Source organism: Panthera pardus, unplaced genomic scaffold, assembly GCF_024362965.1.
Source record: "Panthera pardus isolate Hobbes unplaced genomic scaffold, ASM2436296v1 HiC_scaffold_20, whole genome shotgun sequence".
In the NCBI taxonomy this organism is placed as follows: domain Eukaryota; kingdom Metazoa; phylum Chordata; class Mammalia; order Carnivora; family Felidae; genus Panthera; species Panthera pardus.
This window is the reverse complement of record NW_026526766.1, coordinates 55288297-55313165: the sequence shown is the minus strand read 5'-3', so window position 1 is coordinate 55313165 and position 24869 is coordinate 55288297. Positions and strand designations below refer to the sequence as shown.

General features: G+C 44.3%; 1 protein-coding gene across 2 annotated transcripts in view; it reads right to left on the bottom strand.

The window, feature by feature from the left end:
• Positions 1–10967: 10967 nt before the first annotated feature.
• NFX1 (nuclear transcription factor, X-box binding 1) overlaps positions 10968–24869 on the bottom strand; it is a 73179-nt gene continuing 59277 nt past the window's right edge. Inside the window, exons 16-24 of one of the 2 annotated variants that reach the window (XM_019424161.2) lie at positions 22075–22305; positions 21144–21217; positions 20229–20330; positions 19670–19711; positions 15039–15137; positions 14337–14403; positions 13303–13448; positions 12459–12563; positions 10968–11244 (exon numbers count right to left, since the gene is read on the bottom strand). In XM_019424161.2, coding sequence (XP_019279706.1) covers positions 11172–11244; positions 12459–12563; positions 13303–13448; positions 14337–14403; positions 15039–15137; positions 19670–19711; positions 20229–20330; positions 21144–21217; positions 22075–22305 — 939 coding nt within the window. In that variant the 3' untranslated portion in view covers positions 10968–11171. Of the gene's footprint in view, positions 11245–12458; positions 12564–13302; positions 13449–14299; positions 14404–15038; positions 15138–19669; positions 19712–20228; positions 20331–21143; positions 21218–22074; positions 22306–24869 lie in introns of those variants that run through there. The other variant, XM_019424162.2, reaches the window with a different exon arrangement.

Here is a 24869-nt window from a genome sequence, read left to right as displayed (position 1 = left end):
AGGAGGCTGGGCTTTATTCTGGAGATGGGAACGTGGTGAGATGAGGCTTAGCAAGCCTGCCTGAGCTGCAGGGTGCAAGCTGCTGGGAAAGGGGGAGATTGGAGCCTGCAAGGGAGTGTGGTGAGAGGCAATAATCCAGGAGGAGCAGCAGATGGGAGGAAGGGGATTTGAGAAATACTGAGGTAGAGGCCATAAGACCTTGGGCTAGCACTGGGAGAAGGAGTGGGTAAGGACGCAGCAGGAGTCAGGGCTGACTTCAGTTTCTGGCTTGGGCCTGGGGCATTGGAGATGTGCCCCCTGTGAGTGTGCATGGGAGACAGACTGGTTTGGAGAGGAAGATAAGTTACATTGTGACATGTTGAATTTGAGTTGCCTATGAGACCTGGGGGCAAGAATTGTGTATCTTGAGCAAGTTACCCAACCTCTCTGGGCCTCTGTTTTCTCCTTTGTAAAATGGGTCTAATATAACTTACCATTTGCGTTGCTGTGAATATTCAATGAAATAAAACATGTACATTGTTGAGAATAGTGCTTGGCACGGAGTAAGTGCTCAATAAACAGGTGTGCCTTTTAATATTTTTAATATGGCCTGGAGTTCAGAAGAGAGTTCAAGACAAAAATGGGGAAGTCGTGGTTGTGTGGATATCATGGGGGCCATGGAATAGTGAAAGGAGGGTCAGTGAACAGTGTCCGGAGAGCATGGCTAGGAGGTGTGGAGAGGGCACCTGAAGAGGTCTGACTGAGGAGGGGTGCAATGTGGGTGATCAGGGGGCCCTGGAAACAAACCCAAATGTCCATCAGTAGGGGAGTGGATCCTTACCTTGCCGTATAGTCACATACAACAGAACATGATACATCAGTGAAAACTGAGGCACGACAGCTTCCTGTAACAAGGAAAAAGTGTGAAAGCATAAAAAGCAATACAGTAGACTATATACAGTATGACACCAGTTATATAATTGAAAAACAAACAAAAAGGAATATATTCTTTGGGCATACATATGTGATTAAAACTACTTTAAACTAAAGAAGGGATGGGGATGCCTGGCTGGCTAAGTTGGTAGAGTGTGTGCCACTCTTGATCTTGGGGTTGTGAGTTTGAGCCCCATGTTGGGTGTAGAGATTACTTAAGATTTTAAAGTAAAGTAAAGTAAAGTAAAGTAAAGTAAAGTAAAGTAAAGATTACTTTAAGATTTTAATCTTAAAAAATAAAATAAAATCTTTAAGAAAAGGCGGGGTGTGAAAAGACAGCAGAGTGAAGAGCAGGGACCTATAAGGCGCTGTGATGCCCACCCCATCCCATGTTTACCTCCGACATCCAGAACTGTTTTCTGGTTCTGGATGTTGGAGGTAAATATATGGGTTTGTTATATGATTTTGTTTTATAACATATAACTGTGATATATATTCATTTGTAAGTATCATATATTTTAAAAGATGAATAGCCATAGGTGATAAGAAGTGATAGGTATGGAATGTGCTGATGACAGGGGGACCAGGGAGGAAGGGGAGGGGCTTGACCATATCTGACATCCCACAATGGGAAAAGTTGAGCCAGGGGACCAGGCCTGGGAGTGACCAGGGAAGGGACCACATCTGGAAGTCCCAGCCAGCTGCCTCCCTCTGTGACCCTGGATAAGCCTCTTACCCCTCTCTCAGCCTCAGTGGCCTTGTGAACATGGGGAGGGTAGCCTTTCTCATTCTTAGTATTCCAGAGTAGAGTGACCCTAAAGCCTCAGTCACAAGTGGGAGAAGCATATATGGGTCCCAGACTTCTGGCTCCCATTGTCCTATGCCCCTTGCTGACCACTTCAGCCATTTGTCATCTTCATGTCCTTGGGAGGTGGCCTTGTAGGTAGGGCAGTCAGTGGGTCCATCAAGAACCTGCCTGCTGTCTACTGCTCTGCCACAGACATGACTAGGCCCAATGCCCATAATATGCTGTAGACTCTGATCCCAATGTCAGGCTTATATGAGCCCTGACAATGGTCACAGCATTTCTATGCACAGACCCCTTTCATTCTCTTGGCAGAAGTTGGGTGAAATTCTACAACATGCCAGATACCATTTTGGGGCAGAGGATACGGGCACAAAAAGAAACTTAAGTTCTTATTCTCAAAGAGCTGACATTCTGTGCAAAACATGGTATGTTAGTGATACATACTAATGAGGAAAAGCAGGAAAGAGGGATAGGAAGTGTGTGGGAATGGAAAGACCAAAGGCCTCCCTGAGGAGGTGACTTTGAGTAAAGACCTGAAGGGGGAGAGGGCGTGAGCCGTGTGGATACCCGGGAGAAGAGCATGCCAAGCTGCGGAAATAGCCACTGAAAGACCCTAAGGTGGGAGCATGGAGGGGCCACTGCTGGACTGGAGTGCAGAAAGGGAGGGAAGAGGAGCGGCAGATAAGATCAGGCAAGTAGGTAAGGTAAACCAAGGCAGGCCCAGGGCAGAGGTAGGGCCAAGGCTTGGGGCAGAGGCAAGGGACGTCTCTGGAGGAGAGAGGCAGGTCTCACTGAAGGCAGACAGGCAGGCAGGAAGGCAAGAGGTAGGATGGGATGGGGTGGGCATCACAGTGCCTTGTGGGTGCCTGCTCTTCACTCTGTTGTCTGTCTGTCACACACAACACACACACATGGACTCTCCAGTACTGGATGGCTGCAGGAGACACATCTGTTTAATGCTAGGAGCCAGGTTGGAATATGAGTCATGGAAGCCCTGTCTTCTCTCACAGGCCTTGGCCCAACACAGGCTTGCTGTGTGACCTGGACAGGACCTTTCCCCTCTCTGGGTCTCAGTTTCCCTATCTGTGCACTGAGGAGTGGATTTGTTGGTGTCTGGGGAGTCTCTCAGCTCTGACTTCTTCCAGTACTTTGAAGTCTCATGTCATGATCCCACTTTGCTTCTCCCTACCTCAACTCAGGCTGTGGTTGAAATGGGGACAGAGTAAGGTAGGAAGAACTCTCAGCCCCAGGCCAGGTCACTCCAGGGCTTTGCAAGTAAAGGTTTGGTCCTCAGCCTAGTGGTCCTGGCTTTGGGAGAGCCCCTCACTCCCTGTCCTTGCCTGCTCTCCCACTCCCACTCACGACCCCCAAGGGACAGGCATCTACAGGCAGCACCGAGGTCTGGCTAGTCTGTCTCCTCCCTCAGATGGGAATCCTGCAGCCCAGAAAGAGAAAGGAGCAGCCATCTCGGGCCAGGCTGGGGTGCTGATGACGAGTGGGAGGAGGCTATGGCTACTCAGAGCTGTGCAGTCTGACCGTGGCAAGGTACCTACCTCTATGCTGAACCTGAAGTGGGGAAGAGGTATGACCTAACCCTCCTGGGTGCTGCAGGGCCTGTACTGTGGAACCTAAGAACACAATGAGGGCAGCCAGGCTGGATGCAAATGCTGGCTCTACCAGTCACAAGCTGTATGACTTTAGGTAAGACAGGATAATAATAGCTCCCACCTCACAAGGCTGCTAGGATGATAAAATAAGCTATGCCTGGCATGTGGGCAGTGTATTCGCTCTATATTCTCTTGTGGTCCTCACATCATCATGCCCATCTTACATTCAAGGAAACTGAGGCCTAGGGAGATTGGCTTGGTAAGGGGTAGACAGTAGGGATTTTAGTCCTTACCAATATGACTTTGGCTAGTTTTTTGTTTTGTTTTGTTTTTTTTTTTTGGTTTCTGAATTGTGAAATATATCCTATAAGCATGCATATGTAACATACAGGTACAGTGAAAATAACAACTCAAAAAACAAAGACCCCAAATGAACAAATAACCCCAAACACTCAAGTGGCCCCCACTAAGCTTTGGCATGTTATTGAACCTCTCTGGGCCTCACTCTCCACGTCTGTAAAATGGGGATAATGAGGCTCAGAGGAGTGAGGTGCTTCAGGTTTGGGTTTTGCCATTGGCATTTTGCTGTGATGAAGCAAGGTGAAGAAGAGTTTGCCAGAACTTATGGTTTCCCCTTATGTCTGTGCTCAGGAGTCAAGGCAGTGGGTGGGTGCTGGAGGGTGTGTACAAGGGCTTCTGGAGGATGCCCTATGCTGTGGCCTGGTAGGGGGTGTAGAAGCTCAGAGGCTGGGTCAGGGGCAGAGAGACAAGACACATATCTCAGAGCCAAGTACACCCAGGCACATGGATGAGGCCATAAATCTGGAACTGAGCCTTTGAGTCCTCCAGGGACCCAACCAAACTCCTGTTGGCTGATAAGGATTCCTCAGGTAGGGGTCACAACAGGCCCTTGGAACAGCCCAGCTAAGGCCAGGAAGAATGTGTTCTTGTCCTCCCCACTCCCCCAGATCCCCTACCTCCATCCTGGTCAAGGTCAAGGACAGGGAGAAGATGAATTCCTAAGAGAGACTCAGTGTTGGGGCAGGGGAAATTGGAAGGTGGTGGATATACCAGGAGAGTTTGGAAGTTGGACATGCTGAACTGGAGGTGCTTGTGGGACAGCCTGGGATAGACAGGCCTGGGCTAGAGATACAGCCCAGGGTGGCATGTGATGGCTTGCAGATGGATTAAATGGCCCAGGGATAGACGATGGAGTCCTGGAAAGCACCCAGATGGCTAGAGGGGAGGAGGCAGCCAAGGCCCATGATCTCCTCTGGCTCCAGGAACCCAAATACTCTGGGTATTAATTGACTTCTACCCTGGGGCCAGTCCTTTCTCTCAGAAGGTTCAGATGGGCCAGGGCAAGCAAGAGAAGCCCAGACTCTCCTAGGCAACCAGTAGGAAAACTCCAGAGACCACCATCACATAGGACTTCCCTATAGCTCTGAGTCCTGCAACTTCAACTCCCTGCTCTGGCTCTGGAAATGTCTGATTCCTGCCCTGTCCTCAGCTCCCTGCCCTGTAGATGACAGGATGCCCAGGGCACAGTCCCTGGACCTCTTCTCTTTCAACTTCCCTTCCAACATGACCTTACCAGCCTGTAAATACCATTATATGCTCACAGCTCCCCAAATTAGATCTCCTGTCCAATCCTATGTACAACCACCCACTGGACAGATTTTCATCCCTCAAGGCTGTTTCTCCCACACTCTTTCCTATCTTAGTAAATAGCAAATTCAATCTTCCCAATGCTGAGGCCAAAATCTTTGAAGTCATCCTTGAGCCCCTTCTCTCTCACACCCCACCCACATCCTAGCTGTTAGCAAACCCTATAGGTGTTACCTGCAAAATACATTTAGAATCCAACCACTTTTCATCACCCCGCTACTGTCACCCAGGTTTGAGCCACCATTACCTCTCTTAGATTACAGACAGAGTGGTCTTCTGATCATCTCCCAGTCTGTCTTTTTGCTCTGTGTCACCCCTATGGTCTAGTCTCAATACAGCAGTTGGAGTGATCCTTTCAAAAAATAAGCCAAATTGTATCACTCACTCTTCTGCCTAAAGACTTCCAGTGGCCTCCAGGCCCCTGCTTCTCTCTCCCTATTCATTCTCCCACAGCTGATGGCTTTGCTGCTCTTTCAAGGTACATGATGTTTCCACCACCGAGCCTTTGCAATGGCGGTTTCCTCTGCCTGAGACATTCTTCTTCAGATATCTGCATGACTTAGATTTTCCTCCTGTGCTTACGTTGTGTATGCAAACAAACAGAAAACAGTATTAAAAAAACAAACAGGGGGCGCCTGGGTGGCTCAGTCGGTTGAGCGTCCGACTTCGGCTTGGGTGGTGATCTCAAGGTTTGTGGGTTCGAGCCCCGTGTCGGGGTCTGTGCTGACAGCTCAGAGCCTGGAACCTGTTTCGGATTCTGTGTCTTCTTCTTTCTCTGCCCCTCACCTACTTGTGCTCTGTCTCTCTCTCTCTCAAAAATAAATAAATGTAAAAAAAAAAATTTTTAAAAATCGGAAAGGTTATAAGTTTTAAAGATACTTGGGTGGCTCAGTTAGTTAAGTGTGGGACTCTTGATTTCAGCTCAGGTCATGATCCCATGGTTTGTGAGTTTGAACTCCGTGTTGGGCTCTTTGACAATGTAAAGCCTGCTTGGGATTCTCTCTCCCTTTCTCTCTGCCCCTCCCCCACATGCTCTCTCTCTCAAAATAAACTTAAAAAAAAAATTGGGGCATCTGGGTGGCTCAGTTGGTTGAGTGTCCAACTTCGGCTCAGGTCATGATCTCGTGGTTCTGTGTTCGAGCCCTGCATTGGGCTCTGTGCTTAAAGCTCAGAGCCTGGAGCCTGCTTCAGATTCTGTGTCTCCTTCTCTCTCTGCCCCTCCCCGGCTCGCACTCTGTCTCTCTGTCTCTGTCTCTCTCTCAAAAATAAATAAACATTGGGGCGCCTGAGTGGCTCAGTCAGTTAAGCGTCCAGCTTCAGCTCAGGTCATGATCTCGCAGTCCATGAGTTTGAGTGTCAGGCTTTGTGCCGATAGCTCGGAGCCTGGAGACCGCTTCAGATTCTCTCTCTCTGACCCTTCCCCGCTCACACTCCATCTCTCTCTCTCTCAAAAATAAATAAACATTAAAAATACATAAATAAACATAAAAAAATGAAGGTACTGGTTATAAACTACTAACAAGTTTTAAGTAAAAGCTTTTTTTGAGGCAAAGTGTAAGCACTATCCCATCCCAGGCCCAGGCTCCTGGTTTGGGGATACATACTGCTCCCTAGTGGCCATCCTAGGAAAAAGTCCCATCATCTGGGGATTGCTGGTGTTCTCTACATTGGGACACAGTATAAGCTTTTCTTCCACCTGTCCTGACCTGCCAGACAACGCAGTCCCAGGGACTCCAAGGTAATGTGTGTGAACTGTCCCTGTTCTGTATATAGTAGAGGACACAGGTTTTGTGTCTGACTTTATAGGAACTTCAGATCCCCAGTAATTCATTGAGTGATCTTGGGCAAGTGACCTAATTTCAACCTTTAGTTTCTCCATTGGTAAAATAGATAGTAAGAATATATGCTGCAAGGGGCTTTGAGGATTAAGAGATGAGCACGGTGCTTGGTGCATATTAAGTGCTCAAAAGCTGTTATCTACTATCAGAAGAGACTTTTGAGAAGGAGTGGGTGCATGAGTACTTCAGACTCCTTCACTACTGTGTCAAGCCTGGGGTGGGCAGGGGTGGAGGTAGTAGAAGCGGGGGAGGTGACTGAAAGCCCCAGCTGTTGCGAGAGCGGCTTCACAACTGCTCTGTTCCTTCCCCCAAATGGGCTATCCTCTGAGGGATGGTCCTAGGATAGGCTCAACGCTCGACTGCACTGACAGAATATCGCAGCCTCTCAGATCCTGTCTACCCACTAGCCTTCCAATGGCTTCAGGTAGCATGTGGGCTGAAACTATTCCCGACCTGACAGATGGGGAAACCAATGCCCAGACAATGGAAGCAAACTGCTCAGGGTTCACAGAGTGAGTTGAGGCAGCCAACTGGGTGTCCTAGCAGTTTAGCCAGGTTCTGTGTAGCCACACTGTGCCTTATAAAGAGCAACCACATGAAGCCTGGGGGGCTGAGGGCAGCGTGGGCTACTGGGAAGGACTCCAAAGGAATTTTGTTTGGGGAAGACAGTTGCCTTTTCCTTGAAGACTCAGACCCCTCCCGGCCTAGGGGCAGTTCTAGGCTGGGAAACCCAAAGCCTGGATTCCAGTCTTGGTCTGGCTCACATTGAGTGTGACACATGGAGCCTTTCCCCTCTGGGGTAGGCCTTTGTAGACTGAGGGGTTAGGCTAGCTTAGAGCTTTCCCTGGAGATTTGTGAGCTCTACAAGGCCATTAGAGATAGTATGGGACATCTGTGTCGAGGCCACGTAGTGAGCTTGCGAGGGAGAAATTTCTCAGTAGGTATTACAGGACATAGGAGGGGACTGATAAGGTAGGCCGGTCTGTGAAGGTGGCCAGGCATTCCCTCCCTAATTTTAGAAGGGAAGGCACATTGGTAGGTTCTCCTTAGAAAACAAGGTCTCTAGGGTTTCAGGCATGAAGCAAGAAGGCTGACACCATGTGGGAAGGACGCTACCCCTCCAAACGTAAATCACAGGACCTACTCTGTGAGATTTTGAACCTCTTACAAGACTGACATTCCTTCTTCCCCTCCCCTGGTCTGTTCTCTGGCCTGTCCAGGACAGGATCCAGAGCTGCTTCACACAGACCCTGCATTCAGGAGGGCCACTTTCATCTCCAATCCTGGATACAACCTCCCACTGCATGTCAGGCAGGCACCACTGCTGAAAGGAGCCAGCCCTGCCAGACAAGCCAGAGGGAATTCCAGAGATAAGAACTTGGGTCTCTGAAAAGCTCTGGCCCCATAAAGACTCTCCTGCCAAAGAAGAGGGTAGGGTTGGAAGGGGGAGGAATGAGATCACCTGACTTTCAGGGAGCAATAGTATGGGGTCACGGTGCCCACAGGATTTAGTCCATGCTCATGTCCAAGGCCAGTGCTCAGTGGAGAATCCACCAAACCCATGAGAAGCAGCTTCCCCTTGCTGAGGGGGGCCAGGGGTCCCTTTGGTGATCCGAGGGGTGCTAGCTACCTGCCGGCACTCAGCATCCTATCTGACCTCCTGAATCTCTTCCCTTTGCAGCACCACCCCCCAGCATCCTCATCTTCTCATGTGGATAACTCCTATAGCTCTTGGCTGGGCCTCTCGCCTCAATGTTAAACCTCCAATCCCTTCTACACACTGTCTGAGACACTGCTCTAGAACAGGGTGTGGGCAAACTAAGGTCCTTAGGCAAATCCATCCTGCTGCCTGTTTTTGTCCAACTCATGAGCTAAGAATGGTTTTCTAATTTTTACATAGCTGGAAAAAAAATGACATTATTTTGTGCCATGTAAAAATTATATGAAATTCTGATTTCAGTGTCTATAAGGTGTTACTAGAACAGAGTCAGGCTCATTCGCTTATGTATTGTTTGTGGCCGCTTTCATATCACAATGGCAGAGTTGGGTAGCTGTAACAGAAACTCTTAAGACTCAGAAAGCCTATAATATTTCCTATCTGGACATTTACTGTCACTCTCTGCTTAGGACCCTCCAGTGGCTCTTTGTGGCTCTCCACAGCTGACCCCTTTCTTTCTACCTCTCCAGCCTCATCACATGTCCTTCTAGCTGACTGCCCACTCTGGACGATTCACCTTTCCTCATTCGCACTGCAAGCCACATCATGCCATTTACCTTCGCTTGGCATGCCTCTCTTCTCCAAATGACAGTCTACCATCTTAAGACTCAGCCCAAAAACTTCCTCCCATTTCCCTTCTCCCAACCACAAGAGCTAACCCATTCCTACTTCCAATATCACAGGAGCCTCTTATAGCTCCCCTTAACTTTTAATAACAGACTAATGACCTGTTTGTGCCAGACCAACCAATTCCATTATAAATATGTGTTCAGGGATGTGATCTCTGGGGCATTACTAACTGAAAGAATAGACCACAGCCCTAGCACAGGGCTGCATGGGGTAGGCACATAAGCCTACCAGAAGGTAGGCCTGTTTAGCATTCTATACTTTTTACTTGGCTAATAGTATGGAGGAAGAAGCAGATTATATATTTTCCAGATACCAAGTATTTTTTTAAAAAGTAAACTCTATACCCTATGTGGGGTTGGAACTCACGACCCTGAGATTAAGAGTCAGATGCTCTACCAACTGAGAAAGCCAGGCACCCCCAAGTATCATTTATATAAACTTCCAGCACCTATGATAGATCAAGCACCTCCATGTGTCTTAGCTCATTTAATCCTCACAACAACCTGGTAAGGCAGGTGATACCTCCATTCCACCAAGCAGCGAGTTATGTGGCAGAGCTGGCGTCTAAAATCAGGTCTCCTGCCTCCTGAATTCTGAGATGCTCTCCATATGCAGTTCACCCATTGAACCACTGCTTCAGAGATGTAACAGGTGCTTGTGGGCTTCTTGTGTTTGGGGCTACTGACCCTGTGCTAAATGGGTCCAGGTAGAGGTGGTTTTGTAGTTTTCCATCTCTTCCCTCCAGTTGCTTCTTCTGCTCCTGTACTTGCTGCCTCTCAAGGCAGATTGTCTGGGTCAGGACCAAAGGGTGACCCTGCTCTTCCTATGAAAACTAAGTGCCAGTTTTGTGACGTCACTTCTGAAATCTTCTGTTGTTCTGGGGCTCGTGGCTTGCTCTGGAGAAAGTTGTTGGAAGTCTGGCCTCCAAGCTGGTGGGGTGCCAAGGCCAGAGAGGGCCAAGCTAATGTAACTGTCAGTGCACCTGCCTTAATGGAGACTCAAGAGTGCCTCCAGAGGGCTGCTGGGATAAGCCCTGGACTGTCCACATACTTTTGTGTATATTCAAACAGAAGTCCAGAGCTCAGAGACCAGGAGAGCCAATATAGCTGCTGCAGACCTGGGAGAAAGCAACACAGGAAAGGTAAATCCACCTGAGACTCTTTCTCAACCAGAAAGGAATTAGGGCTACACTGCTCAGTACACAGAGGCCACACTGAACTTGGCAGCATGAGGAGTTTGCTCTACGTCCTCTTCTGTCATGGTAGATAAAGCTAACCTGTCACCAGACAAGCTCAGAGATGTGGCATGAGCCACACCCCTGGACTTTAGAAAGTGGAGTTCTGTAAAGCACCCTGATCCCTCTCCTAGGTCTAGAACTGATGGCACTGAGGATCTCCAAGTCCCATAAGTTCAGCCAGATAGACCTAGGAGAGTTTTTGGCAAAAGACTCAGATAAGATAGCTGGGTTTAACACAATGTGTGATTCTGGATATGGTGTACCAACTCAATGTTTGGTATTCTGGACTGAGAAGCTCACTTGTGTCTTTCCAAAGATTGTGATCAGTTTGGATTAATCCAAAAAGTGAGGTGCAGTTGATGTTGCAGACATTTTTACGAGGAGGAGGGATAACTGGGACAACTGAGGCTATGACTAAGTGCTGCTTTGAGGCTAAAATTCTGGTTTGTCCAAATCAAACCCAATATTCCCCAGCCCTCCGAGCAATCACGGTGATGGTGGAGCCTCTGCAAATACATGACCGAATCACTAGTGACCATCCAGTCAGATCTGGCTGTACTGAAACACTTTATACAGACGGAATAGAGGACAAGGGGACTTCTGATACACTCATGCTTTGGACGTATCAGTACAAGACAGTATGTGAGGCTGTGTGTGAGTCCACCAGGCAGTTGGGAATAAGCATGATTTTCTGCTGGCAAACAAGTCTCCATCACACCTAATCATTCTTTTATCTAAGTGCATCTTGATCTTCTCAGTCCTGGACATCAAAGTAGTCAATTACTGGTTCCTTGGCTATTTTCTGTAAATTACTGCTCCCAGGATTCCTGAAAAGCAAACAAAGAATAATCAGTCTTCTTGTTTGGGGGAAGTGGGCTGAGGTCTTCAGAAAGTTAAGGATCAGCTGATTTGCCATTTGCAAAGCTTTGGTAAGACAGTGGGGCACACATGAGTTGGGAACTTGAAATTTGGTGATGGGCACGCAGGGGTTCACTGTATTAATAATATTCTCTTGACTCTAAAATTTTATACAAAATTAAAGCAAACAAAAGGAAAAAAGCATGGCGCAAACAGGCCAAAGACTCCACACGGTTATGTTCAGGTGGTACTGGACATGGCTGTGAAATAACATGTAGAATACCTCACATTTCCAAAACCACTGCCCATGTGGATATGCAGCTGGGCTGACTGGAATCCAGGCCACCTGTTTTACAGGGGTGAAGCAGGGCTGGTCCTGTGGAGCTACACTGACCCAGACAATCCTTGCTAAGGCTGTGCCCAACAGGCAACACCTAGCCATCCTGTCCAGTCCCAGGGAACACCGATTGCTATGGCCCTCATGGTGACTTTATAAACTGCCCTTCCCACCCTCCCAGAAGTTCTGTATAAGAAGTTCTGGTAAAGCTTCTATATGGAAGGCCAGAACAGCATTAGGGACCCTGCTGAGTTTCAGGGCAACTTTCAGCAATGCTGCCTCAGCCACAATAAGGCAGCCAGCTTCCTTTCTGGCAAAGGAAAGGAAAGGAAAAGGGGATGGTTCTTCTTTCCTGCTTCTGAGACTTGCTGCTTGCCAATGTGGTTTTCTTATCTCTAAATCATGAATATATGTTTCTGTTGTAAAAATGATACAAACCATATAGAGGTCACTAGAGCAAAACGCTTAAGTCCCCACCTTCACTGCAACCTCAGCCCACTATCCCACATCCATCTGCAGAATAAATGTTGTGAACCATGTAACGTTCCTAAATCATCTGCTGTGACACAATGAGTCCACTTCCCAGTGTCACCATCTACACCATGGAAGTTATGTCCAATGACTTTTCTCCAGAAGAGAAGTGGGCATTATAAACATCAAACCTGGGACCCCTCTGGCATGAACAAATGTGTCTGACACCCCAGTCAAACCTTACTTATTTGAACAAAGCCCCCCAAGGCCAGGCCTGAGAGGCTGCCAATGGCTGGTAGAGACCTGGACAGTTTAGCCCCTGCTGGCTTTTCTGAATAGACAGGGCCCTTTGGAAAGCAGCTGAAGGATCCTTACTTGTCTGTCTGATGCCTGTGATGAGGAATTGGTGGTGGAGGCCGTGACTGCATTTCCCTTTCAAGGACACCTGTCAGCGTGTTAGGAGGACAAATGGACTTCCCTCTGATAAAAGTCAGAACACAAAGTATTGAAAAGTGAGAATTGTTTGTGGAGACAGGCAGACCGCTGCAAATCCAGTCATGATTTTCACTGTGCTGCTGCTAAGTGCTCCAATGTGACCTGTCTCCTCTCAGGCATGGTCACCTTCATTTAACCCTCGTCCCTTCCACTCATCTCTGTTGGGCCTGTTACCTGCTTCCTATCATCTCATACTCAAGTTTTTTCTTCTGGAAGTCCCTCCTACTCTCTCAGGTTCTGACAGTGATCCTAGATCCTCACTGTCACTTCCCTGCTCATAACACAGCCATAGTCTCATCTAATGGGAAACACTGTTTACGGGGGATACCTTGAATCAGAGTCTAGCATCTTGTTTTCATCATGCCAGGAGGACAAGGGAAAAGGGGACAGATGTGATGGGCAGGCATGCAACCCAGGCCCTCAGGGTCTGCTCCCTGTATCTGAGGAAATGATGCCTCCAGTGTCACTTGTGGATTGGGGCAGATAAAAGCCTTGCATGTCTTTAGACGTGTCTGTCCTGTGGACTGAGGCATGGGCTTTGCTCTCTGGTTCAGACCTTTGTATCAGACTTTTTGATTGTGCCAGAATGGCTATCCCATAAGCAGGTTTTCTATCTATTCTTCTAAGAGAGGAAGCAAGGAAAGCAAACATTGATAGATCCTGCTTTCCGAGGTCCAGCCTGCCCCAATGAGCAGTTCCTCCTGTGATGACAAGATCAACCCACCTGACCGCAGTGACCACGACGTTGCGCTTTGGTTCACTGTCATAGCTCACACTCTCTAGGCCATACACTTGGGCCAGGTCGTGGATGATCCGACGGTGGTCTCTGTTCATGGGAGGGAAGCAGTGGCTCTTCTTACTATTCTTTCCCTGTATTGAGGGTAAAGATGAATGATTGATAAAATGACTAAATAAATCAAAGACCTAAAACAAGACAATTTCATTTCTTATAAAAAATATGTTTTATGCTAAAAATCATGAGTGTACAGATACAGACACACTAGCAGAGAAATACACTTGCACAGGTTTCCTAGTTAGGAACAATGATTCCATTTTCTCCATCATGCTAGTGTCCTGCTGGGAACTGGGAACAGAAGGGAGGAAGGGAGGAAAGGGAGGGGCTAAGGGAGATGGCAGGAAGGAAATTCCTCTTCATTAAATGTGGATCTAATATAGATAGGTATCTTGTCCTCACTCATATCCCCACAGAATAAAGAGGGAGTCACCATGGGATTGGATGCTTCTGACTAAATTAAAGACTTTTTCCCTTAAAGCTACCTCCAGGACAAGGGCTTCACTCTCTTAAAGGAGTCTATCCCACTACTCTTTAGCTCTAGTCATTCAACTTTTCATTTTTACCCCAGGGTTTCAATTGTGCCTTGGGGGTAATAAAGAATCAGTGTGACCTATCATATAATAGCCCTTCGGAGATCATGTCTTCCTAAGTATCCCACACAGGCACTACCGAATGCCTCCAATTGTTCAGAGTTTCTTCACCCAATCTTAGGCACTAAGCTAAAATTTTTTATTTACACTGACTTTGATTGAGTAGTTTTTTTCTGAACCAGGACAAGGCTTCCATAGATGTTATAATGGCTGGGCTTTGGGGAAAGATAACGATCATCAAGAAGTTGTGACTTTTTCCTATAACTACTCTATACTGATGGTGTTTCTAGGATTTTTTTTTTTTTTTTTTTTTTTTTTTTTTTAATCAAGCTGGCCTTAGAGACATGTCCAGTTGGATGTTTTGACTTCAACCTTATTCACGGCCTCCACAAGGGCTTCCATTTCTTTCTCAATGTCACTGACAAACTTTAAATCCTTCCTGAAATGAGAAATCACCACAGTTAATTTCATCTGTTCCTGCTCTTCTGAGAATCCCTTCTACCCACCCTCTCTGCCCGTAAACTGCAGACAATGAACAATGTGGGCAGAAAAACAGCAGAGGTCAGGAACTGTCAGATAATAGAAGACTGACTGTGACTGAACAAAGGAAAAGAAAAAGAGAAAACAAATACGAGAAAGGAGAAGATGGAAAAAGAGCATTCTGGAGGGCCAGGAGATAGGAGGAAAATAAGAGCTATTACTGCCCAAGTGAGGACCCAAGTGAGGAGCCAGAAGTGGAATTCAGGCTAGTCCAAGCCCTATGGAAGCCCACACTTCTACTACAGGGCGTTCTCTCTCTCTCTCTCTCTCTCTCTCTTTCTCACACACACACACACACACACACACACACACACACACACACACACCCTGCACCCCATGCTCCATTCTTCTAGAGGAAAATTTCGAGAAACCTAGAAAAGGATTTTTATTAAACATCATATACTCTCTTATAATAGATATATAGACTTTAACTGGCTCAATCACAGACGAGCACATATTAGTTATTATATCTTAAAAGACCAAACAGTCTTGTAAGCCATAATTAAGAAAGGTGGTACCAAGTTACATACACACCTGGCATCTTCTTTTAAACTGTCACTGAATTTTGACCCTGAAGAACGTATATTGAAAGGATCGGAATCCTCGCTGATATGAAATGCCTCTGCTAATCTCCTGGAAGTAAGAGAGATGTAAGTAAATAAAAGGAAAGGAAGGAGAGGAAAACTTACAGTAACACAGAGTGCCCACCAAGTCCTAACTTCTTTATACATTAATGATGTCATTTCAGTAAACCTACTTATTTTTTATAAAAATTTTTTAAAATTATTTATTTTTTTTTTGAGAGACAGATACAGAGTATGAGCAGGGGAGGGGCAGAGAGAGAGAGAGAGAGAGAGAGAGAGAGAGAAAGAGAGAGAGAGAGAGAAACACAGAATCCAAAGCAGGCTCCAGGCTCTGCCTGTCAGCACAGAGCCTGATGTGGGGGTCGAACCCACGAACCATGAGATCATGACCTGAGCCAAAGTTCAACACTTAACCGACTGAGCCACCCAGGCGCTCATCAGTAAACCCAATCATTAAGGAAGGAATAATAACTACTTGGGACAAGATATGATTTTATCTTCCTAGAAGAATATAAGCAAGACAGATCTACATGGGTCTGAGCCAACCCCTTGGCTGACACTGGCAGCTTGGGTTATCTGGGATGAGAATGGGGATGACTGTCTCTGAGATTTCACCTAAACATCAGACAGATAAAGTAGACATATAATCATTAAAATTAGTATTGTCTTACAGAAAATTTGGAAAATAAAGGGAAGAATTCCATTAACAACACAAATACTGCATTTTAATACACTTCCTTTCAGATTTTTTTCCCTTTAAGTAGTTGCAATTAGCATATATAAAACTAGGCACCTGGGTAGGGCACCTGGCTGGCTCAGGTGGTGGAGCAGGTGACTCTTGATCTCAGGGTTGTAAGTTTGAGCCCCATGGTGGGTGTAAAGCATGGAGCCTGCTTGGGATTCTCGCTCCTTCTCTCTCTGCCCCTCCTCCACTCATACTTGCTCGCTCTCCCTCTCTCTCAAAAATAAATAAACTTAAAAAAAAAAATGTAGTGGAAAGTCAAACTTCAAGATAAAACAGGACTATACTTTGCCTGCATTTGCCTGTTTTTGTTTAACTATTTATTTTGAGAAATTTCCAAAGTAACAAGAATATTATAATGATAAAACAATCCTAAGTTCAAAATACCGTAAGTCAAAAATGCATTTAATACATCTAACCTACCAAACATCATAGCTTGGCCTAGTCTACCTTAAATGTGCTCAGAACACTTACATTATTAGCTTACAGTTGGGCAAAATCACCTAACACAAAGCCTATTTTGTAGTAAAGTACTGAATATCTCAAGGAATACTGTACTGAAAGTGAAAAACAGAATGGCTGTAAATGTATTCGTTGTTTACCCTCGTGACTGCACGGCTGACTGCAAGCTGCAGCTTGCTGCCACTGCCCAGTGTCATAAGACAGCATTATATTGCTAGCCTGAGAAAAGATCAAAATTCAAAATCTGAACTATGGTTTCCACTAAATGTGAATTGCTTTTGCACCACTGTGAAGTAGAAAAATTGCAAGTCAGTTTATTGTTAAGTTGGGGACTGTCTGTGTATTGTTCACTTAAATTCTCCAACTGTTAACATTTTTACAGGGCTATACATTTTAACCAATCTTTGTTAGAACCAATAAGTCTGCCAGTCATTGAATAAATGCCTCCTAATCTGATGAAGAGTATCCTCAAATAACTAATAGAAAATATATTTAGCAGTGAAATATTTAAAGCTCTCTGGTGTCAGGAATACCTACTATCAACCACCTATTCAACACTGTACTGCAGGCTTGAGCCAGTATAATGAGGCAAGAAAAAGAAAACAGATAAGAATTGGAAAGAAATAAAATTACTATTATTAGAAAAGGACATGAAATAAGAAATAAGTGAATTTAGCAAGGTTGTGAATACAGGTCAACAAACATCAGTTACATTTCTGCATACCAGCAATAAGCAATTAGAAAATTAAATTTGTTTTGTTTTGCTTTTTTAGAAAATAAAATTTTAAAAGTGATACAAGAGGGGAGAGGAGAGAAAAAAAAAGTGATACAAAAAAAATTAGCACTTAAAAAAAGCATCAAAACCATCAACCAGCAAGGGACAAATCTACCAAAAGATGTACAAAATCTATATCTAGAAAAATATGAAGTATCACTGAGAGAAATCAAAGAAGACAGGAATAAATGGAAGGTATACCTTGTTCATGGATTAGAAGACTCAATATTATAAAAATGTCAAATTTCCCAAATTGATCTATAAATTGAATACCAATTCAATCAAAATCTTAGTAGGCTTTTAAGCAGATATTGATAAGCTAACTCTAAAGTTTAAATGAAAATGCAAATACCCAAGAATAGTCAAGTTAATCTTGAAGAACCATGCTTGAAGAGATAAACTATCAGACAGTAAGACCTTTATTGTTATAAAGGTACAATTAAGAAAGTATGATTCTAGCATGATGGAACAGATAAGCTCAGAAATAGATCCACACGTAATATGAATACCTGATTTAAGACAAGGGAGGCACTAGAGAGACTGGGGAAAATGACATCTTGATAATAGTACTGGTCACATGAATATTCATATGGAAAAAAACTGAGTTGTGAACTCTCCTTAAACCATACTCAAAAAAAAAAAAAAAAAAAAAAAAAAAAAAAAAAATCAGTCCAGGTCAACTGTAGATCTAAATGTAAAAGGTAAAATAATACAGGTTCTAGACAATAACAGAGTATCATCATGATCTCAAGATAGACAAATACTTCTTAAACAGGACATAAAAAGCACTAGTATCTAAGGAGAAGACTGATAAACTAGACTACATTAAAATCAGAAACTTCTGCCTATCAAAAGATACCATTAAGAGAGTGAAAACTGAAGGCACTAAGTGCAGGAAAATACAATACTGAAAATCAACAAAGGATTCACATCCAAAATATATAAAGAACTCCTACTAATGAATATGAAAAGGACAACACAATTACAAAATAACTAAAAGAATTGAATAAGCACTTCACAAAAGGGGATATCCAAATTGCCAATAACCATATAAAAAGGCAATCAACCTCACTAGTCATCAGGGAAATATAAACTAAAAGCTCACTGACATCCAGCTACAAATTCATAAGAATAGATTAAAATTAAAAAGACTGTCAATTCCGGGGCGCCTGGGTGGCTCAGTCAGTTAAGCGTCTGACTTTGGCTCAGATCACGATCTTACAGTTCATGAGTTTGAGCCTCGCACAGGGTTTTGGGGTGACAGCTCAGAGCCTGGAGCTTACTTCGAATTCTGTCTCCCTCTCTCTCTGCCCCTTCCCCACTTGCACTCTGTCTCTCTCTCTCAAAAGTAATAAACATTAAAAAAATTAAAAAACAAAAACAGACCGACAATTCCAAGTGCTAATAAAAATGTAAAGGAAAAAAAAAAAAAAAGAAAAAAGAAGAAAAAAGTAGAGCAATGGGAACTATTACCCTCCTGCTGGGAGTATAATATGGCACAACCATTTTGGATACTGTTGCAGAGAACTGACTAAAGCTGAACATATGAATACACTATTAACTATCAATCAGTAATTCTACTCCTAAGTTTGTAACTAACAGAAATGAGTATGTATATATGGCAAAAGAAGTATGTGGATGTTCTTAACAGCATTTTTAAAAAAATTTTTAAATGTTTATTTATTTTTGAGAAAGAGAGACAGAACACGAGCACAGGACGGGCAGAGAGAGAGGGAGACAGAATTCGAAGCAGGCCCCAGGCTGAGCTGTCAGCACAGAGCCCAATGTGGGGCTCGAATCCACGAACCATGAGATCATGACCTAAGCCAAATTCGGACGTTCAACCAACTGAGCCACGCAGGTGCCCCATTAACAGAGCATTATTTATAATAGCCCAACACTGATAACCATACACATACCTATTAATGGTTGAATGATAAATAAATTATAATATCTTAATACATTAAAATATCATGCAGAAATGCAAATGACCCAAGTACTGCTATATGCAACAACAGGAATGAAGACCACAAATGTAATGAATGAAGCCAGACAAAAATAATACAAACTACAAGATTTCATCATTTATATAAAGTTCAAAAACAGACAAAACTAATCTGAAGTGTTAGAAGTCAGGATAGATGTTTTATCTTTATGGAGTATACAAAAGTGTTCTGGTAATTTTCTATTTCTTGACCTGGGTACGGATTATACCACTGTATTCACTTTGTGATGACTCACTGATCTGTGCACTTCTGATCTATATGTATGCTATATTTCAACATAAAAGGTCATTAAAAAAGTTTTGAGCCTCTTATCTCCACTGGAATCAGGAAGTCTGCCAGTCAGTGAATAAGTATCCTGTAGCATGTGATGTTTACGCCATGCCCAAAACCAATAAGCTCATGTTTCGGAAATGTGCTGAAATCACCTAAGTGGTTTATCCTTAGACATTACAATTCTTGATGATTGAATTTCTCTTGCTCTCCAATAGCAGCAAAAGACTCAGCAGGTGCTGAATGAATGCTTCAACAGTTGCTCCCTCCCACTAACTTCACAGAGCTCAAGGACAAGTAGATAAACAGCAGTTGAAATGACTTACTTTTTCCTTTCCAAGGCTAAACACTCCTCATCACACTCCAGCCTTGAGAAACAAATGAAAAAAACAAAAGTCAGGGCACAGATTTCACAGCTTCTACCCAACAATAAGTTCTTAGTCAACCTGGAAACAGAGCAGATTCTGGCCAAAACATGGCTACATGAGGTCCCTTTCAAGGACAGGTGGGTGGGCCTCTGGGTTATGGTAATCTAGTTCTCAGAAGGGCCTCAAAGTGTCGCCAAAATGCTTCCAATGACCCTCTCACAGCGCCACTTCCTTCTCTTGGCACAGCTGGTTCTCTGTTCTCTGTGGGTTGGGCTGGACACATCTAGGTCTCTGCTTCCTCTGGCTACTGTTTGAGGAGAGGCCTAAGTCTTCTCTGGTTGTAGCTATATCCTGAATAAGATTTGCTGGATTGGAGTGGGTGGGGTCTCTTAAGTTCAAACGTCTGTTGGAACACCTACTGTGTGTGCAAGGGTTTGCTGTGGGGGATTGAGATAAATAAATAGTTCCTATCCTCTGGAAATTAATTCTAACAGAAGACACACATTTTAAAAATTACCTGGCTTGGTGAATTTCCTTCTTAGTAATTAACTTGCTGATTTCCACTGAATCTCCAAGCTGCATGTCTGTTATTTTAGAGGCCATGGAAATAGCAGCTATTCTGAAGTATAAAAAAGGGAAGAAAAGGCATTGCAGTTTCACAGGAATGTTCTAATACTAGGTACAGAGAAGACTTCCTTCAAGTCAAATCTATCACTGGACAATTCATGTGGCTTCAGAAACCCATCTATTATGAACTACCCACACGTTTATGTCGTATCTCCTCAATCAGATTCTAAGCAGCTCCACAGGAAGCAATGAGACAGTCTATTTAATCTCCCTTGAATATCCAGGCCAATGCCTGGCATTCAGTCAGTATTTCGAAACCCACTGTTGTCAAAGCCACTCTGATGTCTTTATACTCTAAAAATGCTATCTCCATGACACCTCTCTGCACCTAATCAGAGACAAACACACATCCCTAACACCTTCACCTCCTTACTCAGATCCCTTTCTGACCACCTGGTTCTAGGATTTCAGGGGGCTGCAAAGACAATTCACAGAACAGTCAGAAATCCCCACTACAGGGGAAGAGCACAGGACTTGGTCCTGGCTGTGCTACCACAAATGGTGGGATGTTAAAGCAATTCATGTAACTTCAGGACATCATCCCTTCTGATCTCAGGGTATAACAAGACCAGAAGGGAGAGAAAGAGGACGAAAAATAAAAAGGTTATTTTACAAATGAAAGTTATGGAAGGAAAGGGACAAAACAATACTTTCTCTCTGAACCATAAAAAGTAGATTGAGGAAAATTTATTTAAACAACTTTCCACAACAAAAGTTGCAAGGATGCTACAATAAACACCGGTATACACGTGTATAACCTCTGTACACTGAGATCCACTGCTATTAACATTTGAGCAGCACTAACCTTTGATAAGTACTGGATGCTTCAGAGCAAATCATCATCTCTTTTCTTCGTCCACATTCACACTGCAGCTCTATCTGAAATAAGATTAACATGGAGCGACTTTTAGCACATAGAAACCATGTGAATAGGCAGGTTTCACACTTTTAAAGTCTCTCTCAAATCAAACCATGGCAGAGGATATAGACAGTAAGTGGTTACCCTTCAGGATGGAGGAAGCTAACCATGCATGCAACTAGACAACATGGTAGTTGACATACTAGGAGGGAACCGTTCATTCTACAGGGACCCTTTCTGGGAACTACTACTGTCCTTAACCCCACCTGAAGGGGCAGGCCTAGAATGAAGTTTTTAGCATTGAACCTGACCCAGGACCATCCAAGGCCTAATCAGGTCCACCGCCTGCTTTCACCTCCTCAGGGAGGCCCTACTTAGATCCCTCAGACAAGGCTAAGTTGCCCACTCTCATGCTCTCATAGCACCTTCTATCAGGGTGTAACCTCTTATTCACCACAGTCATAATTCAGTATCTGAGTAATCAGTAAGGATCTGTCCCATCTAATTGAAAGGATCATGTGCCTCCTGTTCACCGGTAGAGCCCTAGCACCTAGCAAAACATCTTGCGCAACACAGACACATATATTTGTTGAATAAATGGAGTAGGCAATCAGAGTCTCTCTTGAGAATTTGTTCTAAGGGAGAGAGACAGACTGGTCAGACAGCAGTGGGTACCTTCTGAACTAGAAGGCCACTTCAAGCTGGGCAGACAGGAATCTGTACAGTGTACCCCACCTTTCTCTTGCTCCACCTTAGCTTGCAGTTCCTTGCAACCCATGATCTCTGATTAGACTCTATGCCCAGGAGCCTCAGCTCTGGACTCACGAGCAGCCCCACAACCATAGTCAATGCCCTATCTGGAGCCAGGAATACGCACCTTGGCTTTACAAGCAGTCGTGGGGCAGGGTGAGCTGGGGTGGCAGGGTGCCATACACGGGTGGCCACAGTCAGCTCTGGGGGTGGTGCAGGGCTGCTTGCAGGCCTCATCCACAAGACACTCTCCTTTGTGACAGAGTCTCTGACACTTGTGCATTCCACATGGTAGCGTGGCACTGCAGGGTAATCCGCAAGAGATATCAGCCAGGTGACAGGGGATGTTGCTTCGTAACTAGGAGAGACAGAAGTAGCCAGATTCTTATCTCCGTGTGCGATCTGGGATGAGTTTTAACTTCCTATTCAAACATTTCTGAATTTTCAAAAAGTTATTTTGATCTTAAAAAAAATTAGGTGGATTTTCAAAATCTGAACATAATTTGTCTGAAAATAAACAAATCTGGAACTTATTTAATAACCCTTGTTATGATCCAAAAGAATTTGGGCTAGCAATCAAGTGTGACTGAGAATATACACTTCCCAGGACGGGTAGCAAGCACATGAAACTAGATAACTAGGGAGTATCTGATATGCTCTGACCAACTAGGAGGATCAGATAACCTTCTCCTCCCTTTGCAAACAGCTTAGGGCACTGAGGGTTGGGAGGCACCCTTGACCCATGGTTTCAAGACTGCTGGCAGTGCTGTTTTACAGAAATAATTAAATAATCAAATAATCAACTCTCCTCACATTTCCCAACTCATGGTATCTTTAACTTTAGGTAGCTTTATCATTTAAAAAAATTAAGAGGCAGGGGTGCCTGAGTGGTTCAGTCAGTTAAGCACCCGACTCTGGCTCCAGTCATGATCTCGTTGTTCGTGGATTCAGCCCCCACGTCAGGCTCCATGCTGACAATGCAGAGCCTGCTTGAGATTCTTTCTCTTTCCCTCTTTCTCTGACCCTCCCCCACTCATTCTCTCTCTCAAAATAAATTTTAAAAAATTTAAAAAAAAAATTAAAAGGCAGGTGCCTGAGTGGCTCAGTCGGCTGAGTGTCTGACTTCAGCTCAGGTCACGATCTTGCGGTTCATAGAGTTCGAGCCCCACATCAGGCTCATGGCTGTCAGCCTGTCAGTGCAGAGTCCACTTTGGATCCTCTGTCCCCTCCGCCCCCTTTGTCCCTCTCCTGCTTGCGCTCTCCCCAAAATAAATAAATATAAAAAAGGTGGGGGGATGGCCCCTGGGTGGTTCAGTTGGCTGGACGTCCGACTCTTGATTTTGGCTTGGGTCATGGTCCTAAGCCCCACGACAGGCTCCGTGCTGAGTGTGGAGTCTGCTTAAGATTCTCTCTCTTTCTTCCTCTGCCCCTCTCCCCAGCTCAAGCGTTCTCCCTCTTAAAAAAAAAAAAAAAAATTAAGAGGCAATAGGCCATGAAACCCCAAACTTTTAATTTTTGGAAATCACCTTCCTTCAGGATTCCTTACTCCAGGAAAAAGATGCTAGAATTTTGTTCCTGTGGGAGCAAAGTTTACTCTTACATATTGACTCAAATTCTTTTGAGAACCCTCAAAATAAGGAATATACTTTGACTCTAGTGACATCTAACTTTTACTCTTAAAAAGGCCTCCAAAGTCTAGGATGTACACGCTTCCTATCGCTTTAGAACTGCTTTAGAGTGGCACCTGGGTGGCTCAGTCAGTTCAGTGTCTGACTCTTGATTTTGGCTCAGGTCATGATCTCATGGTTCACAAGATTGAGCCCTGTGTCAGGCTCTGCTCTGACATCAGGGAGCCTGCTTGGGATTCTCTCTCTGCCCCTCCTCTGCTCAAACATGTGCTCTCTCTCAAAATAAATAAATAAACATAAAAAAAAAAGGAAGAATTGCTATATAAGTATTTTGGTAGAATGTAGTTCCCAATCATTAAACTTACCTACACTAATACCAGGGTCTGGAGATAATTTGTTTTTATTTTTTAATGTATATTTATTTTTGAGTGACAGAGTGTGGGCGGGGGAGGGGCAGAGAGAGAAGGAGACACAGAATCTGATGCGGGGCTCGAACTCACAAGCCGTGAGATCATGACCTGTGCCAAAGTCAGTCACTTAACCAACTGAGCCACCTAGGTGCCCCTGGAGATAATTTTTGCACACACTGTGTCCTCTGTTTTCCCTCCCCTCATTACTTGCCTACTTTTCATTATCCTTTAGGAAGTTACCTCCTCTACAAACACCTTCCTTGGGTGGGGGATCCTTTGATCCTGCTCAGTCCTTTGTACTTGCCCTGCTACTGTACTGTTTAAACTACTATTGCACTGTTTAAATGCCTGCCTCCTGCCCCAGAGTAAAGCCTCCACGAAGGCAGCAGTCATGCCTCTCTTGTTCTCTTCTGAATCATGTGAACTTAGCCTGTTACCCAGCACACAGTAGGTATGTAAAAAAATATTTGTTGAATGAAGTCAAATAAGCCATCAACACAAAGATGATACATGGATGTCTTAGAATGGCTACTCTCGGAGAAAGTAAGACTCATAGAGGAAGATACTAATAAACAACAAATGACTTGAGAACCACTCACAGGAAATAAGTGAAGAAAAATACGTCCGTCAAGATAAAGATATTGAACGCATGTTGTCACAAATGTCAAGGGTTTCCAAAAATGTTGCTTAATATGTTATGAAGTAAAAAGTAGGTTACACAATAGTATAATCTTAAAAGAGTATGAGAAAGTGTGTATCACACATGACTTATAGTCTATACATAAGAATGTGAACAGTATTTATTTCTGGATTGTAGAATGTATGCTCTTAATTGTCTACAATGAATATGCATTTTTTAAGTAAAGAATTCTTAAAAGTGTTTC